The 19,397-nt window shown below is 48.0% G+C and overlaps 1 protein-coding gene across 1 annotated transcript in view; it reads left to right on the forward strand.

The window, feature by feature from the left end:
* Nucleotides 1-19,397, forward strand: part of LOC146839360 (glutathione S-transferase P 1-like) — a 195,144-nt gene that overhangs the window by 86,288 nt on the left and 89,459 nt on the right. Inside the window, exon 2 of the mRNA XM_085651360.1 lies at nt 12,907-12,942. Within this exon, the coding sequence (XP_085507486.1) occupies nt 12,907-12,942 (36 nt within the window). The remainder of the gene's footprint in view (nt 1-12,906; nt 12,943-19,397) is intronic.

The following is a 19,397-nucleotide window of genomic DNA, read 5'->3' on the forward strand; positions in this document are numbered from 1 at the left end:
ACCATTGGCAAACCCAATAGCTCTGGCCAAACACTTACAAGGTCCCAAAGGAGAGACCTATTGGCTATGCCAATGCTTGTTTAGACCTACCACAGCTTGTTTTTGGCGAGAAAGGTGTCAGTCTTTGGGCATGGACCGAGTGGGGTGCACGCCTGACATTCCAGAGAGTGGTGTGAGACTGATGATTTTGGAGGGGCGGTATCGACAGAGCATTACTGCGTCAGTTGATGCAGCGATCGCAGAGAAGAAGTAGGGGAAGTCAAAAACATATCTCCATAGCTTTTTGAGCCACAGAAAGGCAAGCATCCTAGAAAGGGCTTGCCGGTTCATCGATGCCACTACCTGTTTGGTATCCCTCAGGCCCATTGGTCTGCTGTGGTCCAGGTTCCGGTGACGTGATTTGAACTGTTTGGAATGATCCGCTCTACCCATGGAGAGGGCATTATAGGTGTTGTAGAATGTTGCAACCTCAAGTACAGCAAAAAAAGTGAACAGATGATTAAAAGGTTCTTTAAACGCTTTGTAGGAGCTGTACCACTCTAAATGCACCTAGCAGGAGTAGGGTAGCCTAAGAAAGGGGGATCCTCTTTGGATTTAAAAGCCTCTGTGGTGAAAGTATTCCTATTCTCCGCAGGGAAATTGTTATTCATTGACCATCGATTAAAGTGCTTTTAAAAGCCCATTCGTGTTGTCCTGTGACCTGATGAGTGTATGTCGAACCTACTGGCACACTTTTCCCCTTTGCTACCCTGCGGCCATTCTGACAAGGCACGTAAATATAATCCAGAGGGCTTTGAATTGTGGGCCGGCCTGTAGGGCAATCGGTGTGGTAGGCATTCACTCCATCCTTAGAGATATGGTCTGATCTCCTTTGATGTCAGGGGAACCCCCATATTCTGCACCTCTTGCTGCTGGATAAGTACTTATCAGTTATGCAGTTTATTAATGAACCCACTAGGTGAGGTCTAACCATTTCAGGGATCAAATTGGTGTTTTTTGCCCTCAGAGTAAGTGAAACAAACAGGTTTTTACTACATTCTTAATTTCATGCTCTAGAGACAGTGATTCGTCCAGTATGAAATTTGGAACTGGCACGGAGAGTCCCGATATCCACCCTCTAATCTGTGCCCAACCTATGCGACCTGTGCGCGGGGGTCCTAGGCCCTGCTGCAAGGCTCTTTTTAGGTCGAGCCTAGAGCCTGCGCGCATGCGCTGCTCTGTGAGACTTGTTGTTAGACGATTAGCAAATAGAAGCCCCGCCCACTCTCCGCCCATGTTTGCCATTGGCTTGTGTCATTGTCTGTCGTAAATGCTGGCGTCTGATTTGTCCCTCTTTAGTACCGCCTCCTCTTCATTTGTCACCTCCCATGGCGACTGGCCCCTTCACTTTGGTTGTTGCACAGTACGTCTTCTTTAGTCTTTCAGCACTATTTTCTTTAATGGGGTTCTCTTACTGACAGCATTGCATGCTTTAGTACCTCCCCCCCGACCCCGTTGTCGTGCCTTCTTTTCCCTTCCCCGCTCTCCCTCCCATTGTCCGTGCCTTCACACTGATCCCTTTGGGTAAAGTCTGCACTATATAAAAATGAATTAAATAAATAAAATTTAAATAAAAAAAGAAAACTCCCCCCACCCTCCCGTTGTCCGTGATGTGAACCATTTGAAATGCAATAGGTCTCGTGTAAATTGTAGACCTATTGCATTGCAAATGCTTGTTTAGGTCTTGTGCACTGTAGACCAGTAACACAAAAAATGGCAAATCTATTGAATGTCAGAAATGCCACATGGCCGCAGAAAACAGCTGTTCCAGAGGAAGCACGTTAAACATACTAGCCTCCGGCCCAGTTTCAGCACTATAATAGCGAACGCTATTCATGCAGCGCTTGTTTTGTGGCAGCGTCTGTTTTTAACCACTCGTTTTTTGCATTTTATTAGGAATATCTTTTAGTATTATTTTTGGGTCCTACCTGCTTGGCCACGCATACCCCCACCTCTGCCATCACACCTGCACGATAATTGGGCTATTTCACCGCGTTTTGCGGATCCTTCGCCCCTGACTCGCGGCGGCCATCTTGGGTGAGTGGGTCCCAGCGCGCCAGCAAGTCCTCTCTCCACTTTGGTTGGAGACTACTTAGGCAGCCATGCTTACGCGCAGCTGTTACGCGCAGCGGGGACGCCGGACTGACGCCAGAGTTCAGCCCGTCTGTGCCCGTCCGGGCCCGGACGGGCCCAGGGCTGGTTGTTATACCCGCCCTAGTTGAACCGGGCCACACTCGAATTGGGTATAGGAGGGAAGAACTTATGTCCTGGCGGTTCACGAATCCCGTACCTTGTAGATATGTCTATGAGGGCGACCTACCGTTCCTGCCTTGTGGGACATGTAGTGGGGGTCGGTGTATGACCGCAGATAATTCTGTGTTGTCTATAGCTTTGCTGAATTGCCGGTCTGTACCTAGTCATGCCACAGAAATTAATTCCCTTATTTTGGACCATAAGCTAGATGTGTTGTTTTTAACCGAGACCTGGATCTCTTCCTGCTCGGGCCCTGACAGTCACAGCTCTCCCTTTTGGTTTCCTAATGGCACATTTGGATAGGCCTGTGGGGAGGGGAGGAGGGATTGCCATCCTTTATAGGGATTCATTAGTTTGTAAGGTGCAGGACGGAGGGATGAGTGACTGTGAGAGTTGCCAGTTCTCTCTTCGACTTTCACCCACGGCGTCTCTGACAGGCTTTTTGATTTATCGTCCCCCTGGGCCCATGGGAAATTTTCTTAATTCCTTTTTGGAATCAGCTGCGCTTCTTGCCTCTTCCACTGGCAATTTTATCGCCTTGGGCGATTTTAACATCCACTTTGATGATCCTTACAACCCCTTGGGAGTAGATCTACAAAGTGATCTTCAAGCCTTGGGGATCAACTTGGTTAATTCCGGTGCCACACACAGGAAGGGCCACTTGTTGGATCCGATATTTTCGAACTCGGCCTGCCTTAAAGCTTTTCCAGCGCTGGCCTTGCCTTGGACTGACCATTTTATGGTGCCGGCCCAGTGGCAGTTTGATATTCCAGTTACATCGGCTCCCAGGGTATACACGGTGGAAAGAGCCTGGTCGAGACTCTCTCAGTTGATACCTGGGCGGTCCATTTGGAGGCGTCCCGGCCTCCCCTTGGGTCTAATCCGTTAGTTGCCGATGAGAGGCTAAACATCTGGCTGACTAGCTCGCTTGATGCTCTCCTCCCCAAGAAGAAACAACTTTCTATGGGTAAGAGAGTGGGATCGGCGCCCTAGTACACATCAGAGTTGAGAACCTTGAGAAGGGGCTGCAAGAGATTGGAACGGTCTTGGAGGAAAGATTGGAGCGAAGCAACCCGGAGAGAATACCGGGCGGCTCTTAGCACTTACAAATTTGCTATTCGGGTAGCTAAATCTGTATTCTTTGAGGAGAGAATAGGCTCGGCGGCCAACTCCTCAAAAGAGTCGTTTAGGGTCATCAAAGAACTTTTAAAAGCTCCCGAACCTCAAGTCTTCCACTTGCCTCCTTCTTTAAAACCAAAATAGATAACATCCTGTCATCACTCCCTCGGTTGGACGAGGAGATCTCCTCTGATGGTAAGTTTGAGTCTCTGTCCAGGGTGCGGACAGTGGAGCTGGCCTCTTTCGGGCCTGTCACTGTGGAAGAAGTTCTCACAGTTTTGAGGACCATGAAAAGTGGCTCGCCTAAAGATCCTGCACCAATGAAATATCTTAAGCAGGTAGCTTCTATCATCGGTGGTCCAGTGACGGATCTGATAAATTTATCTTTTGCCCATGGAGTGGTGCCCCCGAGTTGGAAGGGAGCGGTTGTCAAGGCTCTCTTGAAGAAGCCTAACTTGGACCCCGCTGACCTTGCCAGCTTTAGGCCTATCTCTCTGCTCCCCGGCTTTAGCAAGGTAGCGGAGAAACTGGTGAATCGGCGCCTCTCGGGCTTCCTGGAGTCCAATTCCCTTTTGGGTGACTCTCAAACGGGTTTTCGCCCCGGTCAGGGGACTGATACTGCCCTGCTGGCAGTCGTGGAGAATGCCAGGAGCATTCTGGATACAGGGGGATCAGTGGCAGTGATCCTCCTCGACCTCAGTGCGGCATTTGACACTGTGGATCATCAAGTGCTTCTCCAACGACTGTCGGGGGTGGGGGTCTCCGGGCTGGCCCTGAAGTGGTTCTCTTCCTTTTTGACTGGCCGAACGTTTGAGGTGTGGGAAGGCCATATGAAATCTTCATCGGTTCCTCTCCAGTGTGGTGTGCCACAGGGCTCATCGCTGAGCCCTACTTATTTAACATTTATATGGCCCCCCTGGAGAATGAGATACTGCCCCTGGGTATCAAGATTATCAGCTATGCTGATGATACCCAGCTGGTGGTAGGCCTCCCCCAGTCATCTTACCATCCTGATCAGCTGCATACGTGTCTGGATAAGATCTTCACGTGGATGTGTAGCTCAGCACTCAAGCTCAACGGCTCCAAAACGGAATTGATGATATTGGGGAACTCCCCTCTTACCCTGTCTCCGAGTAGCTGGCCTAGTTGCCTGGGAGCGACTCCCACCCCCAAACAGGAGATCAAGAGTTTGGGGGTGTGGTTGGAGCAGGACCTTACCTTTAAGACTCACGCTAAAAAGACCGCAGGCGTGTGTTTTGGTCTGCTCCGTTCAGCCCGAAAGATTTTACCTCTCCTCCCAGTGGTCTCTAGGAGGTTACTTATTCAGGGGCTTATCATCTCCCGGCTGGACTTTAGTAATGTGCTGTTTCTGGGGGCCCCAGAGTCCACCTTAAACAAATTACACCAAGTGCAGAATGTGGCCGCCAGGCTCCTGATGGATCTCACCAGGCGTCAGTCTGCTCGACCTGCGCTGAAGGTGTTGCACTGGCTTCCCGTTAGGGAGAGGGTGAAATTTAAGGCACTCTGCATGGCCCATAAAATCTTGCAGGGGAAAGGCCCTCCTATGTTACGGGATATGGTGCAACCTTATAAGGCCTCTCGTTCCCTTCATTCGGACCATCAACATCTGCTGCAGGTCATGAGAGTAAGGAAGGCAAGAACTGGGGGCAGAAGATTCTCCATCAATGTGGCCATTCTGTGGAACTCCCTTCCACTGTACCTACGCCTGGAATCAAGTTTCTTGCGCTTCCGCAAGCTGTTAAAAACTCACCTGTTTCCTGCCTAACTTCCGGTGCCTCATGTTATGGCGTCTCTTTCTGGATGAGCGCGGGGATGCCCAAGGGTAACCAGGCGCGTTATAAAACTCATTAATAATAATAATAATAAACTTCCAGGCAGCAGGTGGGACCCACGTTTCTGGGGGCTGACCATCACACACTCTAACCACCCTCGGTTCAGCTCGCTTTGCCAAGCCATGGCATACCTCCCTGCCAGGATCTGTTAGCAGAGCAAGACCACAGCGTGTTGTGTTTGTCCGGCTGTGGTTTACAGTTCGTTCTGTGACTGAGAAACCCGGGGTCATCCGACTGACCAGTTCTGCCCAGTGGCGTAACAATAGCTCCGCGGTGAAGGGGGCTTCAGCACTGTGCACGGGTAAACCCAGTGGGATTGTACTATTTTGTTTTCGTTCATGAGTTTTGTAGAGTTCAACATTTGCCAATATGTTGGCCTCCTGTTGGGTGTCTCGGTAGGTTGTTGGTTGTGTTTTTGGCCAACAGCGTATGCTCTGATACATTGAAGAGGAGGGTTCTTTTCCACAAAGCCTTTGTTGAAAAAAAAGTTTGTGGATTTTGTGTCTGTACAGCTAGTACGATTATGTGCCTTCATTTCTGAAATTAGAACACTTAATTCGTGAGATTTGTGTAAGTACCGACACTTCAGCAGTGTTCCTTGCTCTGCCACTCAGCGTTCAGAGAAGAACTGGGTCACTGGTGCACCCAAATTCAATCTGTCCAGCATTTCTTAGTTTACATGATGAACTATGGTCTGATCCCCTCTGTTGTACACTTCTGGAACTAACCTGGCACCTTAAGGTAGTCTAGATAGGAATACGCCCCTCCCGTTTGCATCTAGATAGGAATACGCCCCTCCCGTTTGCATCTAGATAGGAATACGCCCCTCCAGTTTGCATCTAGATAGGAATACGCCCCTCCCGTTTGCAACTAGATAGGAATACGCCCCTCCCGTTTGCATCTAGATAGGAATACGCCCCTCCCGTTTGCATCTAGATAGGAATACGCCCCTCTATCTAAATAGGAATACGCCCCTCTCATTTGCATGTGGATAGGAATATGCCCCTCTCATTTACATCTAGATAGGAATACGCCCCTCTCACTTACATCTAGATAGGAATACGCCCCTCCCGTTTGCATCTAGATAGGAATATGCCCCTCTATCTAAATAGGAATACGCCCCTCTCGTTTGCATCTGGATAGGAATACGCCCCTCCTGTTTGCATCTAGATAGGAATACGCCCCTCCCGTTTGCATCTAGATAGGAATACGCCCCTCCCGTTTGCATCTAGATAGGAATACACCCCTCCCATTTGCATCTAGATAGGAATACGCCCCTCCCGTTTGCATCTAAATAGGAATAAGCCCCTCTTGTTTGCATCTAGATAGGAATACGCCCCTCTCGTTTGCATCTAGATAGGAATACGCCCCTCCCGTTTGCAGCCCATTTCATGTTGAATCATAATACTGGTACCCGAATAGTAAAGCTTTTTGAAGTAAATGCTCTTTAGCTGGCCTCCCAGCAGGGGGGATGTTGGCAGGACTGAACAGACACATTTTTCTGAAAGGATTTTGGAAAAGGCATGCATGATTGACCTTTTCTTGTTCTCATGAGCTATGATTTTGAGGTCATGGGTCCAGAATGTATGAGGGTTGTGAATGTGAATGCGACCCTGCTGACCTCTTGCCGGCCATCCAACTGAGAGGGCATCTGCATGTGAACTGAAGCTGAAGTGGGCGAAGGTATATGGGGAGGAACACACCTGTTTTTTTTTTTTTTTTAGTTTACTAAAAACTTTTGCATGCTTATTGTGGATAAAAGTACCCGGCTGTTAATGCAGACCTTGAGGTGCTCTGGTTGGGTGACGTGTCTCCTGCCCTGTGAGGACCAGAGCTGAGGGTGCTGAGAGCTATAGAAAAGCGCTTTCTCACCAGAGTGCCTACTGTCTGACAGCAATGCGAACACGTGCCATTAGTTAATCACCAAGGGAAAAGGCTGCTTGGGAACCCGTGTAGACTTTAATTGATAGTCCCATGCAGCCTCATGGTGACCAAGATCCCCCCCCCACCGAAATTCACCAGTTCGTGAACACTCAACTAGAACGTGTGCATCCACCATGCACTGTCATCACCTCTCGTGACGGGTCAGTGACATCACTATAGTCCTATACAGCATGAAGTTACTGTGTGAACATGTGTGGGTGCGTAGCATGGAAACAGGGCAAATTCTGGAGGCAGATGTGGTTGTGTGTGGGAAAAGTTGTATGTCGACAGTTTACAAATCAATACATTGTAGGGTGCATGCATTGATCCATGTTAAAGAAGGTAAGTGCTTTGCGCACCTGAAGTGGATGGCAGAGGTATGGTTCAAGGTAGGTTGTGCGTAAAGCCAGGATCTGTCCCCAAAAACGTGTATGAAAGGCCAACACGTCTGTTAGCGATATGTTACCCTCAAGGGGTTATCTCGGCAGGTGGCAATCTTAAGTAGTTGAATACAGTCGCATAGACAAATTCTACCTTGAGAGGACATTTCAAAGGTGGGGTTGTTTATTTATTATTTATTTTCAGAACTTCACTAAAGATGTTGTCGCAGTCCAGATTGTTGGATTCTGTAGTAGCAGCGTCTGCCTCCGAGGTCGTTTATCTCGTTGTAAGCCCAGCTTTGAAGTTTTCCCATTTTTCCCATCGCAAGAATGGGTGTAGTTTATTTTACCAAACTAGAGTTTTGTCCAGAGGAGCTGGCAGGAGATCAGGCCAGTGGCGATACAGATCCGTCAACCTTTTGACTTGAAATCGCGGGTTGTGTGAAGCCGTTAGTTGAGTGGAAGATTGAATTGTTTCAGAGCCACAAACTGTAGGGCGCTGTAACCATGGAGTGAAATGTAATGTAAATGATACTTGTAGAACGCAGCTAATGCCCGAAGGCGTCTTGGCGCTATAGAAAGCTGAGAACTGGTGCAGCTTAGGTGGGTAACTTCTGCTGTGGGCGAGAACTAAAAAACAACTAGAATTATCCGGCTTCCACAGATAGCCGGGTTTTTAGGCCCTCTCTGAACCTTATCAGTGAGGGTGCTGTTTTTAGGGCGATAGGTAGTTGGTTCCAGAGCGAACATCTGCCTCCCCGTGTGTCCTTCTTTGCTTGAGGGACCATCATGTTTCTCGCCAGGCCTGAGCGCAGCGTTCTTGCTGGCGTACACCATCGCAGTTTGTTTTTGAGCTGGTCTGGTCTCAGTCCTTGCAAGGATTTAAACGCCAAGCAGAGGGCCTTGAGTTTGCATTGTTGTCTGACGGGCGGCCGATGCAGTTTTCTTATGGCTTCCCTTGCTGATTCGATTTCTGGGATCTTAAAGATGAGGCGGGCTGCCGCATTCTGTAGGATCTGAAGTCTGTTCACGAGACCCGTAGCAAGCGCAAGGTAAAGACCATTACAGTCGTCCATTCGTGCGAGGACCATTGCTGAGGTTACTACTCTTAGCAGTTCAGTCGGGATATATTGTTTGATTTCCTTAATCAACCTTATAGAACGGAAGGCTGCCGCTGTAATTTTGTTAACTTGTTCTTTAAATTTAAGTTCCCTATCCATTATAATACCTAGGTTCTTTACCTTGGTTGAGGGTGTGGGTAGGGTATCTAGCTCCCGCGGCCACCAGTCTGGTGTCCAGGGGGAGGGTTTGTTGCCAAAGATGATGACCTCGGTGTTTGAGGCATTCACTTTCAAGCAATGTCTGTCCATCCAGTCCCTCGCCTCTCATGCAAGTGCTGAATGTGCATCCAGGACTGTTTTACCCATTAGTCAGAGACCCCACTATTCGGGTGTCATCAGCATAGGAGGCGAGAGAAAAACCAGTGTTTTTTATAAGCGATGCCAATGGCGTAACATAAAGATTAAGAAGTGTAGGGCTGAGTGCCGATCCCTGTGGTAATCCGCATGGTAAGGAGAACTGCTTGGAGACAAACTTCCCCATTGGCACATTTTGCTGGCGGTTTGATAGGAATGATTTTAATAGATTTAATGCAGTGCTTTTTATCCCTAAGTCTTGGAGCCGGTCCACCAGAATCTCATGGCTAACCGTGTCAAATGCTGCTGAAAGGTCAAGCATGACCAACAGCGCTGTCCCTCCTCCATCGAGGATTTAAAGTATTTTTTCCGTGGCTATGATTAAAGCGGATTCAGTGCTATAATTTTTCCTAAAACCATGTTGCGATTCATCCAACAGTGAGTTTGCTTCTATATATTCTGAGATTTGCTTATTCATAATTTTCTCTGCCACTTTAGCCGTGAAGGGGAGTCTCGAGATTGGCCTCTAGTTACACGGCTCTGCAATGTCCAGATTATCTTTTTTCAGAAGTGGGAGAATTGAAGTACGTTTCCATTGGACCGGGAAGGTCCCACTTGTGAATACTTTATTTAGAATTTGGCCCAAGTTACTTGCCACCTGGACAGGTATTTGGTCCATGATGTTAGGCGGACAGGGATCATATGGTGAGCCTGATTTGATTAGCAGAGTTATGTCTCTGAGTTCATCTTCTGAGGGGGTCTCAAGTGAAGAAAGACTGTTATTGTTCTCACAGCCTTCAGTTGTGTGCTTGTCCTGAGCAGCCACGGCCCGCACAGGGCGTGCCACCGGGCGATGACGTGGGGTGGGTGAGGGGCAGAGTGGGGGGTCGTAAAATGCGGCATACGGACGATTTCAGGTAAATAACAGAAAAATAAATAAACCGAATTTTGTTGTGCGTCCCAGACGAATGTATGATTATACAACTACCACCTAAATCACGAATGCCTAAACCACGAAGGCTAAACCACGACCAAAGCCAAACAACTATGTACTGAACCACGACTTTGTGAACCTCGAAAATTAATCTGTTGATATATACTCCGAATCTACCACTACGTTCAAAACAACGCAGGTTTGAAACACGATCCTTAAAAAAAGTAAGTAAATTAAACCACACTTTCAATAAAAACTATTTTTAATAAAGAATCTTGTGTCTCTACTGTTCCAGACTGGACCAGGGACTCACGCTGAAACAACGTATTGCTACAAATCAGCCCTTTTCAAAGAAAACTCAGCAATGCTTTTGCCGCGACTATTACTAATTGTGTTACCTCTTTCCCAAAATCCTTATCTTGGAAATTGGGTCATCACTTCCGCTGGTCACTAAGTGATATTTGTTAATTGCGTGCTGTCCACATAAGCGAGTGCATTTGTAACCCTACCGTGTCGAGTTACATCTAGCCACTAGATGTCAGTATTGCCAAAGTTACTGTGCTGGTGCTGTTCATTTGCTGCTACAAAACGTCTGCCTGTAATTGGTCCAGTGTCAGTTTTTGCAGTCGGTAGCGGATTTAAACTCAAGGTCATGAACCTGCACATACTTTTCCCCTCCTACTCTTGTCACATACTTTAAATAAATACCGATGGATCACTAATTGTACTGCTTGCTTTTAAAAAGATGTTCATATTTTAGTTAACACGATATTGTTTAATTCTTTAGTTAAACCATTATACTCTTATGCTCTGTTGAAACCGTTTTCCATGTCTGTGTGCTTATAAATGCACAGACCTCTGAAAATTCGTTGTAAGTGAAGTAGTAGTTAAGGAGGTCGTGGTTCAGGATTCGTTGTTAAGCCCCATCGTTGTTAGAAATTCGTTAGTAAGGTCGTTTCCCCCAGCGGACATAGCGCCTCTTCAGACTCACAGCGCTTCATTTGTAAGAATGGTGAGCTCCGGGGCCCTGCTTTGGAGGCCAGTGGCGCGTGCACTATTCCTCGTCCCTCTCAGCACCGCCAGCACCACCACAAACTAACCCTCACACTCTGACGGGTGACACTTCAGACTATTCCAGGCCCCAACGCTATCAGCATGGCTCGGGGGGGGGGGGCGTGTGTTATTCCATTTGAATGTATTTTGTAATAATAAACACTCTCGTGTTATGCATGCCCCAAAAGTAGACAAACAGCACCGCCATGTGGCAGCTGTCGTAAGTGCCGCTGTTGAAAATGACGTGCCGGTTTGGATTATGTGGCCTGGGTTGGCTAATTTTGTGGTGAGAGAACAAATATTGCAGCAAAAAAAACTAACATTTGTAGAATTTTTGTGACGGACACTTTCACAAAAAATACCGCTTGGCCTGTGAACAGTCCCTGCTGGAGGCTGCCGGGCCCCATCTCTGACCTGCAGCCCCGCGCACCCCACTTCGCATCAGAAGGAAGCAGGAAGATGGGGGGTCTGGTGCCAGAGTGCAGATTCCAGTTTAAAAACTCCACTCTGTGGTGCCAACTATCCCGGCTCTCCATTGGTGACAAGGGGCTTCGGGGACCGGAAGTCAGACAGGGCAGCAGGGGAAGGGTGGCGACAAGACACAGCCCGGAAGGTTCCCTGGGCCATGCTGGGTGGGTTTCTCCAGTCCAGGGCTGTCTTTGAAATCTGGGATTTGAAGTCTCGTATAATGCATCATAAAAACAAGCTGCAAGACCCGGAATTCAAAGAACAAAACTAGGACAGGGGCAGCCCTTCAAGCTTGGACCTGGGAAGCTTGGCAGCCTGGAGACATGGGAGAGGAGAGAGGGGGCAGGGGGTCCTGGCATTCTTTCCTAGAGAGGGCTTTGGGATTACATGTGTAGCCACGTCTGCAATTTAGATGGGCTGCTGACATGGAAGGGGTGAGAAGAAACATTGGGGACATGATCTCTCCGGTTGCAGAGGGCACAGACTGTTCTCACTGACCAGGTCTTCTTCGCCCCCTTGCGCCGGTCATGCTTTCGGACGCACACGCTTAGCACAGTTTGTAGCTCTGTGTCATACTGGGCCAGACACTGGCTGGTAATAGCTTGAACTGCGTGCAGGGCCTCTGTGCCCAGTGTTTGTGAGGGCAGCTCCAGAACCCTCTGCACAGTGCTGCACCTGCTGGCCTTCCAGGTGTGCCCTTGGGCAGTGCTGCCCCTGTGAGGACTGGCATTCCAGGTGTGCCCTTGGGCAGTGCTGCCCCTGTGAGGACTGGCATTCCAGGTGTGCCCTTGGGCAGTGCTGCTTTTGTGAGGACTGGCATTCCAGGTGTGCCCTTGGGCAGTGCTGCCCCTGTGAGGACTGGCCTTCAGGGTGTACCCTTGGCAGTGCTGCCACTGTGAAGATTGGTGTTTAGGGTGTACCCTTGGGCAGTGGTGCCACTATGAAGACTGGTGTTTAGGGTGTACCCTTTGGCAGTGCTTCACCTGCGAGGACTGGCCTTCAGGGTGCACCTTTGGGCAGTGCTGCCCCTGTGAAGACTAGCCTCTGGGGTGTACCTGGCAGTGCTGCCCCTGTGAGGACTGGCCTTCAGGGTGTACCCTTGGCAGTGCTGCCCCTGTGAAGACTGGTGTTCAGGGTGTACCCTTGGCAGTGCTTCACCTGTGAGGACTGGCCTTCAGGGTGTACCCTTGGGCAGTGCTGTCACTGTGAAGCCTGGCCTCCGGGGTGCACCCTTGGGCAGTCCTGCGCCTGTGAGGACTGGCCTGCTGGGTGCACCCTTGGGCAGTACTGCCACTGTGAAGACTATCCTTCCGGCTGTACGTCTGGGCTCAGCTGCCCCAGTGAAGACTGGCCTTCAGGCTGTACCCTTGGGCAATGCTGGCCCTCTGGTTACTGCCTGCAAGCCTTTTGTGCTTGTTTGTTTATATGTGTATGTTACACACTCTGACTCTTTGTTTTCTTTCTTGCAGTGGCACAGTACACCATCACCTACTTCGACCTCCGCGGTAAGTAACCTAACGTTTTCTCTTTCAAGTTCACAAAGAAAGAAGTAGTACTGAAACTGTAACATTAAACACTCATGTTATGCTTGCCCTAAAAGTAGACCAACATCGCCGCCATGTGGCAGCTGTCCTAAGTGCCGGTGTTGAAAATTACGTGCCGTTGCCAAGCACCTCTACCACTGGATTATGTGGGATCAGATAGATTCGCATTGGGCTTTTTAGGGATGGGGTAACTTGCTCAACCTTTAGACAATCCGGAATCTTTCCCTGTAGGAGGGATTCTTGAATGATCCTGGACCAACGAGGGCGAATGGCTGAATTGAGTTCTTTAAAAAGCTTAGCAGGTAAAGAATCACAGAGATGGTTGGAGGGTTTAAGGGATGCCATATTGTGTAGGAGCTCCGTGACATCAGGGAGGAGAAAGGAATTCCAAGAGGCGTTGTTTTTGAGAGTACGGCCCAAGGGCACAGATATTTTCAAGGAATCTGCCAACTCAGCTGTTCCGGCAGAGGGGTTTGAAGGTCTCAGATTAGGGGAGACCTGTAATAGCTCTAATTCGATTTTCCTTGTTTTCTCCGAGAAGTGAGCTGTGAAGTCATCACCACTAGGGAGCCGGTGGAGATCGGGTTGGAAGAATGGTTAGTTTGTTCCTTGATGATTCCGAAGAGTTTCTTGGGTCTATTTTTGGCTCCATCCAGCTGAGTTCTGAAGTGTATATGGTACTGAGGTACCCAGGGTATAGGTATACCCGGGGTCTCCCATGGGCTGCAGCATGTATCGTGCCACCCTGGGAGTCCACTTAAACTCTGACTACAGGCCTGTCATTGCAGCCCGTGCAAGATGGTTTGTTCACCCCTAACCACAGATATACGTTTCCTTATATCTGAGGTCACTGTACTCAAAACCTACAAGTCAACCCTATAGTAGGCCCTTCAGTCCAATTCTCCAGATTTTGTAAGTACATTCAGCCATTTTAAGATCTATAGTGGACATCAGTTAATATGAGATGTCTTACTATATAATGGCTACATCAACGCTGCTCATGTTTGGTATCAAACATGCTGGGATCATACCCCAACACCGATTCTGGTGCTGGAAGTTTGATTCTATGTACTGGGGGGCTCCTTAGGAGACCCCCCTGTACTCCGGGTAACAGCCTTTCAGGGTCTGCCAGCAAGCTAGTGCTGCTGCCGACCACAGACACTATTCGGCCCTCCTGCTGCTGAGCTGAGCTTCATCAGGGGAAGGTAGAACAATGGATTTCCTGTCACAGGGAGGTGTGACCACCTCCCAGACAGGACTTAGAATATTTGGGGTGGGGGTGCTTTCCAGCACCACCAAACTGCATTGAAGGGTACAAATAGTGCCCTCCTTGCATACTCCGGTCTGAGCCATTTCAGGAACCCTTGGTTCCGGCATAGGCACGAAACTAGACAAAGACAGGGGAGTATCCTCCCCTCTGTCCAGCCCTCCCTCCGCTGGGAGGGGCCCCCGAGTTGTTCCAACCCTTTCCTTAGGTATTTAAGGGCTCCCATGTGGTTGGTTCCTAAAATTCATCGCGGAACAAGACTCACCTCTGAGGCCAAGAAACTCTTCGACAGTCTGGACACTTGGACTACGACTGGAACCGAGACTGCATCAAGGAAGATGCCTGCTGCTCCTAGTCTCGCTGTTTTTCAAGTCTTCTGCCTCGTGTGTGTCCGTGCCTCACCCAGGTTTTCCAGAAGACCTGTGGGCATCAAGGGCCTACAGAGAAATCTCCCTTGGTTTCAAGGAGCCACTCCCCTGCATATGTAGACACCGCATCTACTGCGTCTGTCGTCCTATGGACTTCCTGAGGCTCAGCAACACAGGTGTTGGTTCGGTGGCTCTCCAGAGGCCTGGCCTGTCTTCCCTGCAATTTGGAGGACTGTATCCCTCGTTGGAGCCGCTGGGGACAAACCACTGTGCACGGCGTTCACTTGCCGTTGCCAAGGCTTGTTGGGACTGCACTCCAGAGATCTTCGGGATGCAAAAAGCCCCAGCCTCCAGCACCTCATCCACCGAAGATCAGCATCCTCACTGCATCCCTTGCACCGTGGGCCTCCATCTTGGGTGAGCTGCCTGAGGTCCTCTTGCGATCCTGTGCCTTTGGCCTGTGGGTCCTCTTGAGGGTCTGCCTTTGCTTCAGTGGGCTCCCCTGCTTGCTCAGGGCCTGGTCTGACTCCTGCACTTGGTGAGTATCTTGGACCTTCCTGGTCCCAACGTTGGCATCTCTTCGCTTTCCATGCCATTTGCGGCTACCAAGGCTTGTTGGTGCTCCCACTGGACACCGATCACCTAGACACTGACATCCGAATCGGGACAACTTGTGCACGGCTCCTGGTCTTCCTCAGCATCGCCTGGTCCTCAAAGCTGCAGCGACAAGGTCACTGTCTTTACTCTTGAACCTCCTGACATCAGTGGGCATTGTGCTTCCGTGCCTCCTGGTCACCTCCAAGTGGGATGGACTCGGTCCCGTCTGCTTGCAGGTTCTCCTCTTCAAGAATCCATCCTTGGATTCCACTGATCTCCTTCACAGCCTTCTCCATTGTTGTCTATGGCCGGTTTGGATGTCACTTCACCCCTGTGCATCCGGCTCCCCTGGTGCAGATAACCTGGTTCCTGGGGCATCCCCGTGTACGGTGGCTCTCCAACCTCCGGTCCTCCAAGAGGTTTCTTTAGGGTCCTACGAGAATGGTCCTTCCTCTTTAAAACTGCAACCACAACTTTTTCATTGATTTTTGTTGGGCACGCAGCTGTGTTTCCACTCTGCACAGAGCCTCCGTGGGGTTCCTGGGTACTTACCTCGGATGGTTCCTGGCTCCCGCAGCTCCTCTGAGTCTTCTTGTCCAAGTCCCGTTCTCCTTCGCAGTTCACATTCCACTTTCTTAGTATATAGTTTGGTCTCCCTCTGGAGACCAGTGTATTTTTGTGCTACTTACCTGATTGTTTTGAAGTATTCTTGTGTGTGTTATGGATATCTCAGGGTAGGAGATATACCAATGTGTTAGTGAGTGTGTTGCATAGTAAATAGACTGATTTTCTTACAAATACTGTGTGGTTCCCTTTTATCTAACCTACACTTTTGAATAAAGGTGGTAAAACAAGCTGCTTTACACTCCTTCAAGGTAGGCCTGAAGGCTGCTCTCCACAGCTCACACTTTGAGAGCCTAAGGTTATCAAAGACCATTAAAATTGCCATAAGTGTTACCTGGATTAGTATAAGGTGCATCACTCCTATGAGTGTACACCATATACTGAGCCAGCCTCCTACATCCGTCTTCTTTTGTCATTGAGTAAATCTACAGTTATGTCCTGGTCCGCTCTACGGTCATTGAGTAAATCTACAGTTATATCCTTGTCCGCTCTCTACGGTCATTGTGTAAATCTACAGTTATGTCCTGGTGCATTCTCTATGGTCATTGAGTAAATCTGCAGTTATGTCCTGGTCCGCTCTCTATGGTCATTGAGTAAATCTACAGTTATGTCCCGGTCCCCTCTCTATGGTCATTGAGTAAATCTACAGTTATGTGCCGGTCCGCTCTCTATGGTCATTGAGTACATCTACAGTTTATCCTGGTCCGCTCTCTGTGGTCATTGAGTAAATCTACAGTTATGTCCTTGTCCGCTCTCTATGGTCATTGAGTAAATATAAAGTTATGTCCCGGTCCCCTCTCTATGGTCATTGAGTAAATCCATAGTTATGTCCTGGTCCGCTCTCTATGGTCGTTTAGTAAATCTAAAGTTTTATTGTGGTCTCCGCTGTGTATTGTCATTGATTAAATGTATTGTTATGTCCTTGTCCACTCTCTATGTTCATTGAGTAAATCTACATTTGGGGAGCAGTTCCATTGAAATAATATCACATTTTAGACATGCACATTTTATTTGCCATTAAAAATCCACACTTTGAGAAGAATTCACAATTTATGAAGTAACATCCTACTGGCTCCAAAATGAATCCATCATAAATTATGTTGATTTCGGCATAAGTTAATATTACCTTCCTTTTAGTCCACTCGCCATATTTAATCCTCCTGTATTATTTGAGTGGTTATTCCGATTGATGAATTAAAACTCAACCCTAAAATAAAATAAAAATCTTTCAGGCTTAGTTGAAAATACCAACTATTGAAAATATTTTTTATTTTTTCAAGTTTGCCATCAGATTTTCTGACTTGGGTCCATGGTAGTTATATAGGGGCACATGCATCAACCTAAATATCGATCGCAAACGGGCCGATTAGTAGAATCGGCCCCTTTGCGACCGGTATGTAGGCAATTGGGATGCATCAACCCAAAACCCATTCGCAATATAGGTAATCGCAAATTTTGTGATGAACTAAATTGCAACTGCTTTTAGGGAATCACAAATTGCGATTCCCTATTTGCGATGCATCAAAGCCTTTCCTAAATGCGACTTCACATTTAGCAAACGCTAATTACCATCAACTGCAAGTTGATGGTAATTTGCAAAAACTGTCAAAAATGCACAAAAGTGCATTTTTCAAAGTGTCATGTGGCACACACATATGCCCTAAGGGCCACATGAGCACACATGCCAAATTTTGGGGTGCAGCAGGGTGGCCTTTAAGGCCCCCTAGAACCTTTGAAATTGCATTTGCAATTTGTGAGTACCTATTTGGTACTCGCAAATTGCGAATGGCTTCCCATTCAGAATGAATGGGAATCTATTTCTTAATTGCGACTCGCAATTTGCGAGTCGCAATTAAGGAATTTTTTGGAATCGCATTTTTTTTTTGCGATTCCTACATGCATTGGATTTTGCGATTTCTAAATAGCGAATCTGTAAAATTTGCTATTTAGAAATCACAAAATGCCACCTAGATGCATGTGCCCCATAGTCCAGTATCTGAAATGTAACGTGGCGTGCTGACAATTCCTCAGGGCTCACTTACAACCTTATCACTTTAAGGCTTCATAGTCCTTATCACCTCTACTTTAATTACAGTTCTACAGGTACATTTTCTCTCTATTTGATATACGGTTGATATAATGTCCTGGGAACTGCCCATACACACAGATTCCAAATAAGAAATAGCAACTTCTAGCGATTCCCAAGTTCCTATTTCTTATGTAGAATGTACTAAAATGGATTTGGTAAAAATGGACGCAATTTATGCACCGACTTGTACTGAATACATTGTCAACTTCGACTCTCTCCTCCCTCCCAAAATGCCAATGACCTCACCGAACACTTTAATAAATCCATCGTTCAGGTCCTTGACCAAATTGCCCCAGCCAGACATAAACGACAGAAAAACTCCTCCTGCAAATCCTGGTTCAAACCCGTTCTCAACAATGAGAGGCGCGCACTTAGATCGACTTAACGCATATGGAGGCAAAACCCTTCCCCCTTTAATCTCTCTCTCCTCAGATCCGCTAGGTCCAACTATGAAAAACACATCCTCAATGCTAAAACTTCCTTCTTCCGCTCCCAACTCGACCGGGCCAAAAACAGACCTAGGTAACGCTTCAGCATTGTTAAAAACCAAACCTCCTCTGCACCCCCCAGCGTGATTGCCACCACTGAGAGATGCAAAGAAATTGCCAGCTACTTCTCAGAAAAAATCTTCAAAATTGATCCATCCTTCGCTCTAACTCCCCTCCCTCTTAACCTACTTCCCTCCCCGGACATTTCCACCAATTCTCCTTCACTCTCTACGCATCCTCATGACTCCCCATCATTCCGTCCTATCGTCCCTATTCTTGAACCCATCCCCATCATACTTGAGCAAAGAAATAATGCTTCTTGGCACGACTTCCAACCAGTCACTGAACTTCATGTCTTTAACGTCATTTCCAGACTTAAACCGTCATCTCACACCAAAGACCCTCTCCCTTTCAACCTTGTCCAAGATCTAAAACATATCATTGCCCCTCTATCATCAACTCCTCCTTTACCTCGGGTTGTGTCCCTGCTTCCCTCCAACTGGGACAAATCACTCCCATCCTCCAAAATCCTGCTGGTGACCCTAATGACCTAAATAACCTTCGTCCTATCTCTAACCTTCCTCTTCCCTCAAAAGCCCTTGAAAAATGCGCCCTGCTCCAACTAGATAGATACATTGATTCATTCAATCTTTTAGACTCTTTCCAATCAGGCTTCAGAAAGGGCTGTAGTACAGGAACGGCCATGCCAAACATAATTGATGGCATCCATCACGCCCTCGACAAAGGCTAATCCTCCCTTCTCATTCTCCTTGATCTCTCCGCTGCTTTCGACACTGTTAACCACTCTACTCTACTTAACACACTTAAAGATCGTTTTGGCCTCAACGGTTCAGTCCTCAAATGGTTCACCTTCTTTTTCCAACACAGAACCCAGCAAATTAAAATCCGTGACTGCCTTTCCAAACCTATGCCAGTCTCCCTAGGGGTCCCCCAGGGCTCTACCCTCTCCCCCTCTCTATTTA

Source organism: Triturus cristatus, chromosome 4_1 (assembly GCF_964204655.1).
Source record: "Triturus cristatus chromosome 4_1, aTriCri1.1, whole genome shotgun sequence".
Taxonomy (NCBI): Eukaryota; Metazoa; Chordata; class Amphibia; order Caudata; family Salamandridae; genus Triturus; species Triturus cristatus.